At 34.9% G+C, this 18373-nt stretch overlaps 1 protein-coding gene across 1 annotated transcript; it reads right to left on the reverse strand.

Annotated features, from left to right (window-relative positions):
- Window positions 1–220: 220 nt before the first annotated feature.
- On the reverse strand, window positions 221–9282 carry LOC135157620 (solute carrier family 28 member 3-like). The gene is made up of 4 exons (XM_064113952.1): window positions 9212–9282; window positions 8241–8357; window positions 4227–4358; window positions 221–3392 (listed from the first exon to the last, which is right to left on the reverse strand). Exons 3-4 carry the CDS (start codon window positions 4305–4307, stop codon window positions 3105–3107), a joined length of 369 nt encoding a protein of 122 aa, XP_063970022.1. The 5' UTR covers window positions 4308–4358; window positions 8241–8357; window positions 9212–9282; the 3' UTR covers window positions 221–3104.
- Window positions 9283–18373: the final 9091 nt, after the last annotated feature.

An 18373-nucleotide genomic window follows, 5' to 3' on the forward strand; every position in this document is an offset into this window, starting at 1 on the left:
GCTGACGTCAGCTCTATGTCAGTTTCTGTCACAAAAGGTTAACGAACGGTTGAAGTATATATCAATACTCATATCTGCCAAGTTAGAAAGGATAAACTTAAATAATAAGGAAATAAGAGCAAGTTCAAGTTGTGCTGGCATTATAGTGCATTTTTGCGTATTTTGCTGATTTTCGGGAGCATTTTTCAGATATTTCGTCAGTGGTAAGGTATATTTTTTTCTAAATGGCATGAAAGGGCATATCTTGAACACCCTAAATCTAAAAAAGGGTACGGGTTTGGCCATGCATGACGCAATGAGGAGCATTCAAAGATAAGCGTTTTTGAAACTTTAGAGGGCGCTATTTCAGTAACGGAAATTCAGTGATGCGTGAAAACTAATTCCTATGTATGATATGGTACCAGTATCAATTCCTTAAAATATGAGCTCGAAATGAATAAAAACAAGAAAGTTATGGCCATTTTACGATTTTTTTACTTTACATTTCAATAAATATGACGTTTTTGAAGGAAGGCTATTTCGGATTTGAATTTAGGGCATGAAGATTGCATTTTGAAGGTCAAGTTATGCGTCGCAAATGATGGGGCAACTCTTTGACTATCTATAGCAATTTGTTAGAAGTCTGTAGAATGCAGGATGCGGGAGTTAGGACGAGATTAGTAATGGTATGCAAATGGACTTGAAATTTACAAAATGGCGCCTAGATGGTCATGCATGAGTGATTTTGAAAAAAGGAAGACGAAGGGCACAACTAAGGATGCTGGACAACATGTCTACCAAGTTTGGATGAATTTGGATGAGGGACGGAGCCAGGGCAGAGCTAACAAACACCATGTGTTAAACAAATGGGATTTTGTGGAAGAAGAAGAAGAAGAAGAAGAAGAAGAAGACGACGGAATAGGAATACGGAACAAGAACAATGCATTGTCGCCGTTGGGCGTCAATGCAAAGAAGACTAGAACTGCAATCGTTTCAGAACGATGTGCATGCATTGACGCGTCTGATTGAAAGGTCAAGTCTACCTCAGAAATATGTTGATTTAAATCAATAGGGAAAAATCAGACAAGCGCAATGCTGAAAATTCCATCAAAATCGGATGTAAAATAAGAAAGTTATGACATTTCAAAGTTTCGCTTATTTTTAACAAAATAGTTATATATTAACGAGCCAGTTACATCCAAATGAGAGAGATGATGATGTCACTCACTCAAAATGGCGCATGCACTGTCATGCATGAATGATTTTTGAAAATGAAATAAGAGGTACACAATAATGCATCATGGACATCATGTTTACCAAATCGGAATGAATTTGGATGAGGAGCGGAGGCACGGGAGGACTAACACAAATTACATGTTAATCAAAGTGGATTTTGGTACATTTTGCCCTCCATAGGAAGTTACATTCTCGAGTCAAACAGATTTCGTCCATTTTTAGACCATATGGCCGCTGAGAGTGATATGAACAAGCATATAAGTTTCCCTGACAGTTCATTAACGTAACTCAGTGTAAAGTACGTATCAGAACGATGATCATGCATAATACGTTATGCCATAGACATTGTATACAATTCTATTATTGATAATGTGTGCATTGTGAGTAGTATACCATGTGTTCAGATTGGCTTATCTTGAAATTTTCTGTTGTAACCTATGTCGTATTTGGTATCACTGGATAGAGCATTCCAATGCGGTGACATTGATACCACTTTTATTTGTGCGCAAGCAATAGACCGGAAGTAAATGCCATATAAAGAAAGACATTAAAAATGACAGTTCTGCACAATAATTTTAAGCTGACGTCAGCTCTATGTCAGTTTCTGTCACAAAAGGTTGACGAACGGTTAAAGTATATATCAATACTCATATCTGCCAAGTTAGAAAGGATAAACTTCAATAATAAGGAAATAAGAGCAAGTTGAAGTTGTGCTGGCATTATAGTGCATTTTTGCGTATTTTGCTGATTTTCGGGAGCATTTTTCAGATATTTCGTCAGCGGTAAGGTATATATTTTTCTAAATGGCATGAAAGGGCATTTCTTGAACACCCTAAATCTAAAAAAGGGTACGGGTTTGGCCATGCATGACACAATGAGGAGCATTCAAAGGTAAGCGTTTTTGAAACTTTAGAGGGCGCTATTTCAGTAACGAAAGGTCAATGATGCGTGAAAACTGACTCGTTTGTATGATATTTTGCCAGTATCAATTCCTAATCATATGAGCTCGAATTGAATAAAAACAAGAAAGTTATGGCCATTTTACGATTATTTGACTTTACGTTTCAATAAATATGAAGTTTTTGAAGGAAGGCTATTTCGGATTTGAATTTAGGGCATGAAGATGGCATTTTGAAGGTCAGGTTATACGTCGCAAATGATGAAGCAACTCTTTGACTGTCTATAGCAATTTGTTAGAAGTCTGTAGCATGCAGGATGCGGGAGTTAAGACGAGATACGTAATGGTATGCAAATGGACTTGAAATTTACAAAATGGCGCCTTATTGGTCATGCATGAGTGATTTTGGAAAATGGAAGACGAGGTGCACAACTAGGGATGCTGGACAACATGTCTACAAAGTTTGGATGAATTTGGATAAGGGACGGAGCCAGGGTAGAGCTAACAAAAACCATGTGTTAAACAAATGGGATTTTGTGGAAGAAGAAGAAGACGACGGAATAGGAATACGGAACAAGAACAATGCATTGTCGCCATTGGGCGTCAATGCAAAGAAGAAGACGACGGAATAGGAATACGGAACAAGAACAATGCATTGTCGCCAGTGGGCGTCAATGCAAAGAAGAAGACGACGGAATAGGAATACGGAACAAGAACAATGCATTGTCGCCAGTGGGCGTCAATGCAAAGAAGAAGAAGACGACGGAATAGGAATACGGAACAAGAACAATGCATTGTCGCCAGTGGGCGTCAATGCAACTAGTGAAAAAAGGGGATATAGGGCCTACTATTACTATTAGGCCTAAAAATATCGAGATTATATAACAACCATACGAAACTGTAGTCATGTGAATACAGTAGTTATCAGAATATCCTCTCCCCCCAAAAAACTCACTAAAATTACAAATTATTGAAATGTTTCCCCTGACCCTTACCACTTTATGTAAATCCAAGACTTTTCAATCTGTTTTCCTATCGGCATCATAGCCTTCTCGTATATCCGATCTCCGACGGTGTCCCTGACCAGGATGTACCCGTAGACGAACACGACGAGGCCTGTGATGATTAGGATGACGAAAGCCTCATCGAAATCGTGGATGCAGGCGTAGATGAGGTAGGCCGCGTAGCCGAGGAGGAGGACGACGAGCATCGACAGCTTTACCGTGGTTTTGTTATCACTGTATGTGTGTGTTATACCATCTGTGTAATGGTAGATTGCCTAGTGTTGGAACGGAAATATGGAAGGTCGAAAATGAGTGGTCGCAACTTTTTTTTTGAACGGCTGATAATTCTTAACCAATTACCTGAACATATTGACAATTATTATAATTATGATTGTGAACTTGTTTATAGTTATTAACAATGGTACAACAAGCCCTCACCCAAATGAAAAAAGAAAGAAATGAGGGGGCGAGCTTTAGATGCAGTGCATTTATATTTTGGGAGTATTCTATTAGCAAAGCAGGTGAAAAAAAAAGACATTTCTTAATTCGTATTTACGTGCTTTGATAGTGTCGCACGTTGGGCATGCAAACTAGTCAGAATATAAAACAGGGCCCTGTCTTACAAAGAGTTACGATTGATTGGTCCATCAGTGACATATTTTCTTCTCCAGGAAATTTGCAAAATGTCCTTTGTAAACAAAGGAGAACACACCAAATTGTCAAGAAATCAATGAATTCATGGATATGCATTCATATCTAGATAATCTTTTGAACAAACATGCATTTTTAATGTTGACTTTGCTGGCTTTCCATAGTTGCGATTGATCGGATCAATCGCAACTCTTTGTAAGACGGGCCCCTGATGTCCAACCTTTCAAATAAATTATTTGAGTGCGAAAAATGAAGATTATAATAATGTATAGAGTATTTGATAACGACGACGTTGATTTAATTAACAGTGTTACATTCTTCGCAAGGACCTTATATAATTTGTAATAATAATGTATAGAGTATTTGATAACAACGACGTTGATTTAATTAACAGTGTTATATTCTTCGCAAGGACCGTATATAATTTTTCACCAATATATAACTTGATGTTCACAAACCTTCCAAGCTCTATACTGTAAGTTATCATCGTCGTCCTCGGTGTTGTCATTGTCCTTTTCGTTCTCCTGTTCGACCACCATGGCGTCACCGTTGGTCTTCGCAGCTGGAGCTTGAATATGTTCATAAGAATCCTGTAACGGATTACGATAATGATATTGACATTATTCCATTCAACAGCCCCGAATAGGGGCGGTGCAATGGGGACAGAGGGTAGCTACCCCCCCCGCATGATTTTTTAAAAAGTGGAAAGAAGGTAAACGCAGGATGAATTAAAAGTGTGTTGTTGCTTCAAAGCTTTGGAATGACCTTCCCATAGAATTGAGGGATGCCCCGTCATTCGAATCATTCAAAGCTTCCCTCAAAACTTACCTTTACAATTCTTCCTTTAAGTTTTAAGTTTAATCTTATCAATATCAAACGATAGCTATTGCACTGCTTTATTATTCAATCATAATTTACATGTCATTGTATTTCTTATTATTATTTTTGTTTAACTTATTGTATTCGAGCTATTTAATTAATAAACGTCATTGCTTTTATTATTATCATTATTTTGTATTTCCCAACTTGAGTAGGCCGTTTTCTTACCTAATTTGTAATATATATGACAATACTTTACACTGTACATTTCATCTCTTGTTTGTTAAATGTTCAATTATATTAATGTATGCTACTTAATCGTTTTGTAAAGCGCTTAGAAACACCATGTATTAAGCGCTATATAGATACAATGTATTATTATTATTAAGCGCGAGAGGTGGAAGAAAGTAAGAAAAGGCGTACGAAAAGGAGAGATCCGTATGAGCGCCGTTTGTACCAATATTATATAGAACAATTATTTGTTATATAATCATTATTTATTAAATAATAACTATTATTTATATATAATTTACATTTTATTTGTAAATAATTACTATTATATAAAATAACATTTCTAATTATTTATATATAATTCCAAGTAATACTTCATTATTTGTAAATAATAATAGTTCGACATTCCATTATTTATAAATAACGATTATTTGTTTTTCATTATTTATAAATAATGATTATTTGATTTTCATTATTTATAAATAATTTTATTTGTTTTCATTATTTATAAATAATGATTATTTGTTTTTCATTATTTATAAATAATGATTATTTGTTTTTCATTATTTATAAATAATGATTATTTGTTTTTCATTATTTATAAATAATGGTTATTTGTATATAAATAATGATTATTTGTATATAATGGCAGACTGTAAAAATTGTTTATAAATAATGATTATTTATAAATAATGGGATATTGAAACAAAATTATTATTTATAAATAATGAAGTAGATATTTCATTATTTAACAAATAATCTTTATTTATAAATAATGGAAAACTCGAACATTAAATAATGATTATTTAAAGATAATGAAAATAATGGCGCACTCGGAAAAAATATTTATAAATAATGGAGTAGACGTTTTCATTATTTAACAAATAATCATTATTTATAAATAATGGGAAACTCAACAAATTATTTATAAATAAAGAAATGTGCACTGGCATTGTTAATAAATAATTATTATTTATAAATAATAGAAAACTTATTTATAAATAATGGAAAAACGAATTGCAATTATTTATATATAATGAAGTATGTAGTGTCATTATTTATAAATAATGAAAAACAAATAATCATTTTTTATAAATAATGAAAAACAAATAATCATTATTTATAAATAATGAAAAACAAATAATCATTATTTATAAATAATGAAAAACAAATAATCATTATTTATAAATAATGAAAAACAAATAATCATTATTTATAAATAATGAAAACAATCATTATTTATAAATAATGAAAATCAAATAATCATTATTTATAAATAATGAAAAACAAATAATCATTATTTATAAATAATGGAATGTCAAACTATTATTATTTACAAATAATGAAGTATTACTTGGAATTATATATAAATAATTAGAAATGTTATTTTATATAATAGTAATTATTTACAAATAAAATGTAAATTATATATAAATAATAGTTATTATTTAATAAATAATGATTATATAACAAATAATTGTTCTATATAATATTGGTACAATCGGCGTCTCATAGATCCGGGCTGTGTAACTCTGTAATATTTCTTTGATTCAATTGAGAAAATTTATGATGTCACCTTTAGATTCGTCTGGGTTCCCTATTAAAATATTCTTGTGCCGCCCGTGCCAAATGATTTTAGATAAGTTAACTTTATACAAGGAGCTGTATACTATAAGAGTGTGTAGTAGGTTCATAATTATGCTAGGTAGTTCACAATCATCGTGGTCACGTGACCTGCTTATAAACTATCAATCGCGTATTCATTTCTTTTATCACAACCATGACAGCCATAAGTTATCGTCATCATCATCATAATCATCCTTATCATTTCAATCATATCCTCTTAGCTATGACAAATCATTGATCTACTACTACTACTACTACTACTACTACTACTATTACTGCTGCTGCTGCTGCTACTTCTACTACTACTACTACTGCGCTACTACTACTGCTACTACTACTACTACTACTCCTACTACTACTACTACTACAACTCCTACTACTACTACTCCTACGACCCCTACTACTACCACTACTACTACTACTACTACTACTTCTACTACTACTACTACTACTACTACTACTACTACTACTACTACTACTTCTACTACTACTACTACTACTACTTCTTCTTCTACTACTACTACTACTACTACTTCTTCTTCTACTACTACTACTACTACTACTACTACTACTACTACTACTACTACTACTACTACTGACTACTACTACTACTACACCTACTACTACTTCTACTACTACTACTACTTCTCCTCCTACTACTAGTAATGATGATGATGATAATAATAATAATATCAATCATTATGATCCCGATGATAATCATCATATGAATGTAGCTCGTGACCAATTCAGAAGTGACATGATAGGTATGTAATCGTTTACCACTGAATACGATATTTATTCAAGATACAGAGAGAAGAAAATAAAATAACATCCAATTATCCAAAGGTCTTCATAATCGGAGCTAATAAAAGAAAACCCTTATTATTGTATCTTGACTCCAAAATACAAGGGTCATTCTTGATCTAGCTTTATCTCTTTAAACAAAGATAAATTTGCTTCGTATCGGAGAAGGACAATGAATTGGGCGGAGAGGTGAGGGACCGAAGCGGATAAGAACCCTTGACTATTTATTCTTTTAATTGCGTAATTTGGGTAGTGAACTTTGTTTCCTTGAAGACACATTACAACTAGATCCATTTTGGAAGAAACACACGGGCGCCACTTGTAGTGGATCGAGGGGAAAGACTATTAAAAAGTGTGAAAACAATCCCCCCGTGCTAATAATATGCAAGATTTAATATAGCACTTAATACAAAATGTAAGCGCTGCATACTATTACACCGGCTTTAGCACAACTACATGATCGGACACTCGAGCATTCAAGGAATTCCTTTCTACTGCGTTTACTACACCTGGGTGGAGAGTGGCAAATGTAGATAAACGCCTTGCCAAAAGACGCGAGTTCTGTGGTAAGATTTGAACTCCAGACCTTGTGGTTCAAAGTCCGGCGACTTGTCCACTGAGCCACAACAACACCTCTACAACGATAGTCGTTGATGTGATAAGAGAAAGAGTTTATGTTTTGCTTTTCAAAAATTGTACGTGAAAGTTCCGCCCGTGGATGATATTATACCTTTTTTTTTGGGGGGGGGGCTTATGAAAATAATGGACCCCTTCTGATATGGATATGGTTCCTTTTACCATCATTTCGAAATAGACAGTAGACATACACTCTTCAAAATAATTGGTCAAAGTATCTAATGTGTCCAAGCTAAAATCAACCAACATATTGGGAGAAACTAACCAATGGTTTGTTAATTTTGACAATGTGGATCTGACACAATATTCAACACATTTGTTATTTTGACCAAAAGTGTATTATTTAACAAACTTACGTCATCATGACCATGCTTTGTTTTTGCAGAACCATTCTTTTTCGTCAAATCCTCGTCCAAATGTGTCTCGATATCGGGTTCGAAAGCTGGATTTTCGTATGTAGGCGATTCCTCATTCTTTGAACATAAATTGAATAAAAGAATAATGAAAAGGAGATGAAAAACAAGGATAACATATTTTTGCCTCAGCATAAAGTGAGCATACTACCCTTTAATACGTGGGTCACGCTATTTTTAAAAATGATTTATTGATGATGATGGTGACACAAACACCTTTCTCAGAGTGAAAACTAGGGAACTATCCCTTTGGAGTATAATGCATCCCCTTCTGGAATAAACTGTGCATTGATTTGACATTTTTACTCAAAAAACTAAAATCCACTCTCAAAAGATGATCTCACTCGAGAGGTAATGAGATCGTCTCACTCCGAAATGATTCTGATTCGGGACCAAAACAGGTGAGTATTTTATAAAGCTGTTCGTAATTTAAGAGCTACTTTAAGATCGACTGGTGAACCTTTCTTACGCGCTAAATAATCACAAATAAACATTTAATTGTGAATATCATTTACCACTAGAAAGGATCATCCGTCGTTCTCAAAATCACTCTTAACTTTAAACAGTTTCATGAAACGGCTTCCAGCTCATTTGCACTGAGGGAATAATGACAGCAATGATAACAAGAATAATGATTATACGATTATAACGATAACAACAACTGATGATGCCAATAATAGTGATTATGATGATGATGATGATTGCGATAATGATGATGATGATAATGATGATGATAATAATAAAAACAATAATAATAACAACAACAACAGCAACGAAAATGATAATAATGGCAGGCCCCTATGGTCATAATTTCTGATACTAATTTCATCAAATATCACAAACTGTTTTTATTTGTTATCTAACAATAGACAGATTTAGCATGTCGACATCAATTCCTCCTAATTGATACTTGCCTCATATGCTGTCTGTGTACCTCCGTTCAGTTTATTCGAGTCATTTTCATCTGTGCCTGTTCCAGCATCATGCTTCTGTAAATATATAATGATTGATTTTTTTGATTGATTTGATAGCATTTATTCCATTCATCATAAAAACAAATACAAGGCACATACAAAGTTTACATAAATTACATGGGAAAATTGCAGATATTACAATGATAAAATCTGGGAAACAGTTGAATAAAGTACATGATTTATAAATGAATGAGGAGGCAACTAGAAAGGGAAAGCCTTATTAGCGCTGCCACCTTTACAAAATCTGGAAACTAAATATATATACAAGATATTGTAAAATACATGATGTAATAAATACTGAATACCAGACATAAACATTGACCATAAAAAATAAAAAAAAAACTGATCATACATTTGAATATTTACTGAGAAGTTGGGTTTAATATCTCCTTTTAAAAACATTTAATGATGGACTAGATTTAACAGAAAATGGTAACTTGTTCCAGATAATGGGTCCTTTGTAAAAAATACAATTCTTTGCTAAAGAGGTGCGTATTTTGGGTATGTGAAAGTCTGCAGATCCTCGCGTATGATAAGAATGAAAATCGGCATTGTAACAAAATATTTCTGAGATATTGTTTGGAATATAGCTTTTGTAACATAAATACATAAAAATTGCAATTTCATAATCAGAGAAATCATAACCATTCAACAAATTTATAATAATGACATGATAATGCAAATGGTTTTATAGATCTATGCTACCTATTCATTTCCGAGCGGTTTGAATAAAGCGAGCCAAAATGGGAGGGGCGGGGCTATTAGCCTGGATTAAAAAAAGGAAGTAATCGTCAACATTTTCATGCCTAAAATTTGTTACAGATTCGATGTGAGTAGCATTCAATTGCTCAAGTTAAGGGATCGTAATACAATCTTTATCAAATCTTTGAGAAAATTGGGTTCATCTGTCATAAAGTTAACATTATTTTTTAATTACAACACATTTTTTGTTACTTGAAAAAGTTTATTTCATTTTCGGACTAACAAACCTTTTCGCTTTCGGACTAACGAACCTTCGGACTTACGAACCTTATTTCGTTTTAGAACTAACAGCCCTTCGGAATAACGAACCTTATTTCTATCTTAGGACTATAAACCTTCGGAATAACGAACCTTCGGAACAATAAACCTTCGGAATAACGAACGTCACCCACTCATGCTATAGATTAGAAAGTGTGCGCGCGCGTGCGTCCATGTGGGAGAGTGCGCATGCGATGGTGTGGTGAGGGTGTATGTGGGAGTCTCGGTAGAGTATGGCAAGTTCCCCAAAGTCTGCGCAGTCCCCCTTGTCTGCGCACACGCGTATCTGCGCGATTCTAGTAAAAGAAAATACGGAACGAGCACGAATTTTACACATGCAATATATAGACAGGTATTCATAAAAAAATCTGACTCAAAATGGTGGAAAAATAATGAATTTAGGGCATTTCATGTGACGGCCTCAAAATGCAGCCTTTCTCATCAAAATCCCCGAAAGTGAATGAGTGCGCAGACATGGGGTAGGATGGGGGGTGGGGTGTCCGGACACTTAATATTTTTGAAGCCTTCTTTTTTTGTCTTTGGATTACACTAAAAATACGAATTCAATAGTTGTAATCATCTTCTGTTTTGTTCTCTATAATATTACCTAACATTTCGTACTAAAAATTGATAAAAATTCCCTCGTAAATTTTTCCAAATGACTTTCTAAAATTGATCGTCCGGACACACAACCTGTCCGGACACACAACAACTGGGTATACCATTTTTTTTCAATCTGAAAATGACTGCCCGAGGTTTTTTCAAGAAAATCCTATATTTTCTTTCATTTTTTAATGAGAAATTTGGTACACTTACTTTTAATACTATAAGGAACATTATTAACTGAAAGATTTTCTGAAATAAGAAGAAATTCATGTTAAATCTTAACTCAAATTGTTAGGTGCGCAGACTTGGGGCCCACCATCATACATTAAACCGAAGCGCCACACTTCCATCTTCACGTTAAAGTATACATCCAAAGAAAATTCACGAAAGTGATGATTATAGACAAATTATATATGAATGGAAAGGTCTTGTCTTTTTATACACAAATATGTCACTAAAAAGTCTTATTGATGTCGTGGAAATGCAAGAAATGAAATTATTAGAGACCATTCTAAGCCCCCCAGCCGCCCCCAGACCGACAGTTCACGCAGTGAAAACAGTCGAGAATAATGACGTCACACAATAATCGAGCTCATCATCCCTCTGTGCATAATAGTTTTTTAATACACTGAATCACCTTACTGACCTCTTCAATATCTTCCGAATTTACCGTTTTCTTCATGTAATGTGACATCCGAATTCTGTTTTCGACAACTTCAGACTATAAGGGAACCAGAACTGTGTTATTTTGCCCGTTTTTTTTATTGAATTGTGAACTGGAAAGATCGATTTTGTCCACTCGACAGTCTTCGTTGTGTTGCTCTACTAACTATTGAAAAACTCCAAGCTGCACGGTCCCATTCACTTGCTCCCGATGCATGTTGCAGGCTACGCTGTTTGATCCAGTCAAAAGTCAAGGTAAGCATGTTTGGAAACTGTACTTGTTCTGACGATGCATTCAGGTCAGATGACAGATACAGATCTGATATAAGTTTAGAATCATGCATTTTGGCATAACTACTATTAAAATTAAAAAGTTTTTATTTTAGAAATAATGTTTTTGCACAATTCCACCCAAGGGTTCATTACATGCCGCCACGCACAGAAAAATCAAGCCATAGAAGTCGTGTGTTGTGGACCCAAGAAGTGAGATCCCAGACGCCTCCAGGCTAAGCACGCGCGACCCACTAGTTAGAAATCCACTGCCAAATGCGGTTCGTGGTGCGAGGTTAGTATACTTAATACGTGTGAGTGGCACAATTCCAGCAGATTTTTTCTTCAGATTTCTAAAACTGGTCAGGACTCAGGCAGGCGATTAAATTATTTAGGAGCACTGAGTGGTATGGACCATGGCTGAAAATCTGCTGTTTCAGAGGAATGTTTAAGTTTTTATTATACACAGAATTATATCACCATGATGCCGATGTCATGAAGCCAGACAAATTTTCAGCAGTGATTACCCTGATTCCTGGCCAAAATCACTCACACGTATTGCGAGGTGTATACTACTAGTACGTATTGCGAGGTTAGTATTAGTATACTAACCACGAACCGCGTTTGGCAGTGGATTTCTAACTAGTGGGTCGCGCGTGCTGGGATCTCACTTCTTGGGTCCACGACTTCTATGGCTTGAATTTTCTGTGCGCGGCGGCATGTAATGAACCCTTGGGTGGGCCAAAATTAGAGTCTGGTGTTTCTTTCTGATTAGAGTGTTGCTGCATATATGTATGCGTAATGCCTTCAACAATGAAGATAAATGCAATCTTTGTAATGACACAGAGACTCAGAGAGCACCGTACCTCAAGTGATGTTCGTGTAGTCTCCACTTCACTACTGGAGTACTGCTACAGCCTACACTACGCTACACACTTACCCGGGTAGGTGTGGCGTACATGTACGGTAGTGTAGCGGTAGTGAAGTGGAGTGGGGCCTACACAAACATCACTTGAGGTAGAGCACCAGTGTTCTGAGTGGAACTTTTCAGGTGTCTAAACCTACTATCATTTGTTGTTGACCGGGAATTACATGCCACCGCACGTCATCAATCATCACGATAATTAAATTCATACTTTGATTTGATTATTTAAACTATTTCTTTTTTCTCTCTTCTACACACAGATCTGCACAATTGCTGACTCTGGTGACTTCTGGTCTCTGCTTGCTACCTCAATCTGGGAGATTCCATCATGTCCTTTTACTATGATTTGGATATAGCCATTTTTTTCTTCACTCTTTCCAGGACCTACGGTTTGCAAGTTGTGGACTGATAATGATACAAAAGAAAAAATTTCTTTATCAATCTTGGAAACAATTTTGAGCACAGTTTTGGAGAGAACTAAGAAATTTGACTTGGACAGGAATAATAATAATAATAATAATATAGGGTATTTATATTGCGCACATATCCACCTTGTTAGGTGCTCAAGGCGCTCCTATATTACCCGGCTAAACTAGCCGTTCATAGCGCACACAGCTTTTTAAGGAATTTCTTCCTACCGGTACCAATTTACCTCACCTGGGTTAAGTGCAGCACATTGTGGATCAGTTTCTTGCTGAAGGAAATTACGCCATGGCTGGGATTCGAACACACGACCCTCTGTTTCAAAGTCCGGAGACTGATCCACTGGGCCACAACGCTCAACGGAATACAGCTTGTCAAAAATAATAACACACAATTTAAAACGAAAGAACAATTTTAATGTTACTAGGGCATTTTGCGAGAAATGTTATACTCAATCACACGTCCCAAATCAAGGGTAAGTCCTTTGATTAAACATGTAGTTGAATTGCGATTGCAACTCGACCTTATTACGCTTGAATTTGAATTTAAGACTTACGCTTGATTTGCAATTGAACATAAGTTTCTTGCAGTGCCCCATAATTATGTTTTGTTATCAGATATTTAACGTGCTGATTTTTCTCGAAAGGTATAATATATTTGTCCTTTTAAACGGTATTTGAATATGGGTACGCCTTTTATTTGTTTTCCACAATATTTATTGCATGTATGAACAGAAGTGAAATATTTATTGTGAAGCACTGTGAATGTTGTGTGATGGTTCATCATTTTTGTTATAAGACTGAAAGCCTGGTGGATGTGAGGAAGTGGCCTGGATGAAAGAAAAGTGAACATGTGTCCAATTACTGATTTGCATATTCTAAGACAATTTTGTGTAGCGGTAGTGAAGTGGAGTGGGGCCTACACAAACATCACTTGAGGTAGAGCACCAGTGTTCTGAGTGGAACTTTTCAGGTGTCTAAACCTACTATCATTTGTTGTTGACCGGGAATTACATGCCACCGCACGTCATCAATCATCACGATAATTAAATTCATACTTTGATTTGATTATTTAAACTATTTCTTTTTTCTCTCTTCTACACACAGATCTGCACAATTGCTGACTCTGGTGACTTCTGGTCTCTGCTTGCTACCTCAATCTGGGAGATTCCATCATGTCCTTTTACTATGATTTGGATATAGCCATTTTTTTCTTCACTCTTTCCAGGACCTACGGTTTGCAAGTTGTGGACTGATAATGATACAAAAGAAAAAATTTCTTTATCAATCTTGGAAACAATTTTGAGCACAGTTTTGGAGAGAACTAAGAAATTTGACTTGGACAGGAATAATAATAATAATAATAATATAGGGTATTTATATTGCGCACATATCCACCTTGTTAGGTGCTCAAGGCGCTCCTATATTACCCGGCTAAACTAGCCGTTCATAGCGCACACAGCTTTTTAAGGAATTTCTTCCTACCGGTACCAATTTACCTCACCTGGGTTAAGTGCAGCACATTGTGGATCAGTTTCTTGCTGAAGGAAATTACGCCATGGCTGGGATTCGAACACACGACCCTCTGTTTCAAAGTCCGGAGACTGATCCACTGGGCCACAACGCTCAACGGAATACAGCTTGTCAAAAATAATAACACACAATTTAAAACGAAAGAACAATTTTAATGTTACTAGGGCATTTTGCGAGAAATGTTATACTCAATCACACGTCCCAAATCAAGGGTAAGTCCTTTGATTAAACATGTAGTTGAATTGCGATTGCAACTCGACCTTATTACGCTTGAATTTGAATTTAAGACTTACGCTTGATTTGCAATTGAACATAAGTTTCTTGCAGTGCCCCATAATTATGTTTTGTTATCAGATATTTAACGTGCTGATTTTTCTCGAAAGGTATAATATATTTGTCCTTTTAAACGGTATTTGAATATGGGTACGCCTTTTATTTGTTTTCCACAATATTTATTGCATGTATGAACAGAAGTGAAATATTTATTGTGAAGCACTGTGAATGTTGTGTGATGGTTCATCATTTTTGTTATAAGACTGAAAGCCTGGTGGATGTGAGGAAGTGGCCTGGATGAAAGAAAAGTGAACATGTGTCCAATTACTGATTTGCATATTCTAAGACAATTTTGTTTCTGGATAAATTTTGCTATGCATTCCCTACATTAAGAGTAAAGGAGAAGTCCACGCAATCAAAAATTCATTTGAATTTAAAGAAAAATAACAAGATATTGCAGGAAATTTCATAAAAACTTTGATTCAAATTTATATAATTACTATTTTAACAGTTCCGTAAATATAACCTATTGTGATCAGATGAAGAGTTTCCTATCGTCAAATCTGCAAAGAATAAAAAACAAAATGCCACAAAAAATAGAAACGAATGTGATGTGAGTGACAACTCTAATTTGCATATCATTGTTTTGTGTATATGACTGTTTTGAGTAAAAACAACAAGGGAAATCACTCTATTCAAATAATTTTTAGTTGATGTGGACTTGACTTTTAACTCTACCCCTCCCATCCCAAATAAGAGTAGAAATAATCTAATCAAGAACTTGAAAATCAAAAGCAGCAATTAAGAAGCAAGATTTGATAAATACAGGTCTGAATAGAATTTCACAAGAAAATAAAAAGAGAAAAAAAAGATGGGTAGGGACGGGGAAGGAATAAAAAAAAAATACCCAGAAAAAAAAAATCCGAGTTTCGAACCAGGGTCCTCGCACATGACAAAACAATGGCCAACGCATTTGGCCACAGACCATCGCCCTAACAGGAAGTCATTTTTAAGATATATGAAAGAAAGTCCGCTCGCCGCTGTTTCCTAATAATGCTTCGGCAATTCAACTGCAATTTCAGTCATTTCGCGATGGATATTGCCGTGTTTTTTTTGTGGTTCCTGACTTTGCTACTTAATGAAATTTCATAATTTTTGTTCAGTCATAAAGAAGAATGTCTATGCTTTATATTGACTATAACGCAAGTGTGATTTCTACGTGAAAATATGCTTTGTTTATTCACCTATATTTCTTGAAAAAAAAAAAATTCTAAGCTAAATATCGGTTACCAAAATACGTTAAATGTGCACTTTTTTTCACTGTTCAGTAAATTCAAACTTTTATCTATATAACAAGACCAATCTTAAGAGGAATAAACAATTCTAAGAGCAAAAAACGCTGATTGGAAAGATCGTCTCCAATGGGCTGCTGTCAGCTCAGCTGCTCACTGCTCATTGTGTGACGTCACTCAGCTGGAGCTCGCAAGAGGACCGGTGGAAGGCAGAAATATGGCATGAAAATAAATCATTTTTGAGAGCTGATTTCTGCAATCTCTGATCACTATTTTGAAAAGTGAAGTTATATATCTGATTAGTAATACTTCCCCTTTACAATGATGACCACATAAAGTCATTATAAAATACTTTTGATTCTTTGGATGTATACTTTAAAGTGACAGGGTTGGTGGGGGGGGGGGGGCTTTGTAGTCCATTAATAACCCAGTTTTTATTGTCTTTGTTTTAAGGTTAGGAGTGTCACATTGGACGATTTGATGGCTTCTTCTGGGAGTTTATTCCATCTATCATTGACTCTTTTACTGAAGAAAATAATATTTCCTAATATGGGCCTTTTCACACGAGAATCTTGAATCATCATTGTAATGATTATTGCAATTCGTCTTTAGAATCATTGGGCCTTTTTACACGTGAATCTTGAATCATCATTGTAATGATGATTGCTTTTGTTATCGTGACTGTGATTAGCGTTCGTGATTCTAATCATGTTCTATTGTGGTTTTACACATGCTAAATATTCGTCAATATAGCCTTGTTTTTCACTGGAATCATCATTCAAATTACGATTTCGGTACCGTGTGAAAGGGCGGTAGATCTCATAAGTCTTTTTTTTTCTTTCTTCATCTGACAATGGTCATACAATGTAACGTCACCAGTGCTTATAATATAATATATTTGAATAAGAAGGGTGTATAATCAGGACACATATTCTCTTTGCATAAAGAACTTTGTACTTTGTAATCATTTCATATCATAACCACGTGCAATAGGTACAAACCAAAGTTCGAAGAAATAAAACATTTACTTAAGATACTGAGGGGAAAAGAGACAAAAGCGATCTGGGTGAATCACATAAATCTGTCATATGGTTTATGCGGTAAAAACAAAAACTATGTTACGCAATTTAGGATTTGATTTTGAAAACAAGTCATATCTAAACTTGTATCTTTCATGATTCTTTACATTGTTATTTTACTCTCTAAATACAAAGGAGCTAATCAGGGGAACGTTTCGTCACCAGTTTTGACCGACAAGTTGTCAGAGCTGACAACTTTCCTTCATTTTGATTGGCTGAGAAGAACTGTTACTATAGCAACTGTCGGATAAAATGGGACTTGTCGGTTAAAAGGTCTGGCAAGTTCTTTCATGAAACGCTCCCCTGGTCACTAATCACACTCTTTCCAGAGTGAGATGAGGGACCAGTCCTGATAGAATGAGATTTCATTCTTTCAAGAGTGAATTTTACCCGTTTTGAGTGAAAGTGTATTAAACAAGATGCATGCTTTCACTCCAAGAAAGGTTGAAATTCATTCTTGAAAGATTGAAATTTCATTCCATCAGGACTGATCCCTCATCTCACCTCATCTGAAAGGAGTACGATTAGGGATCAGACTAGCTTCTTTGCATTTAAAGAATAGACATTGTTTTATTTCCCCAATATGAAAAAATATTAATCAATAGGCCTATTAATTACAAAGGATTAATATAAGATTTTATCCGGATTAGATATATATATATATATTTCATCGCCGTGTATTTATATGGATTACCTCAAAACGGATTCGTCGACCTTGCACCCAAACTGTTTGCAAACAGAACAGCGATGAAATTAAAAGAATACTACAAAAAAAATAATTGTTTCGTTTTATCTTTGTGTCTCAATTATTTCATCTTTCAGTAAAAAATAAATACAGAAACTATTCAAAGATAAAGGAGACAGAAGGAAAAGCGAAAGAGGGCTCCCTGGCTATTGTTCAAACAAAATATGCATTAAAGGATTTACAGTTATGAAATAAGTAGCATATTTATCCTGAGCAATATGATCCTTCAAAAACATATCAAAGTTTGAACAAATATTTAATCTGCGCCTGTAAG

The sequence above is a fragment of the Lytechinus pictus genome, chromosome 19 (assembly GCF_037042905.1).
Source record: "Lytechinus pictus isolate F3 Inbred chromosome 19, Lp3.0, whole genome shotgun sequence".
NCBI lineage: Eukaryota > Metazoa > Echinodermata > Echinoidea > Temnopleuroida > Toxopneustidae > Lytechinus > Lytechinus pictus.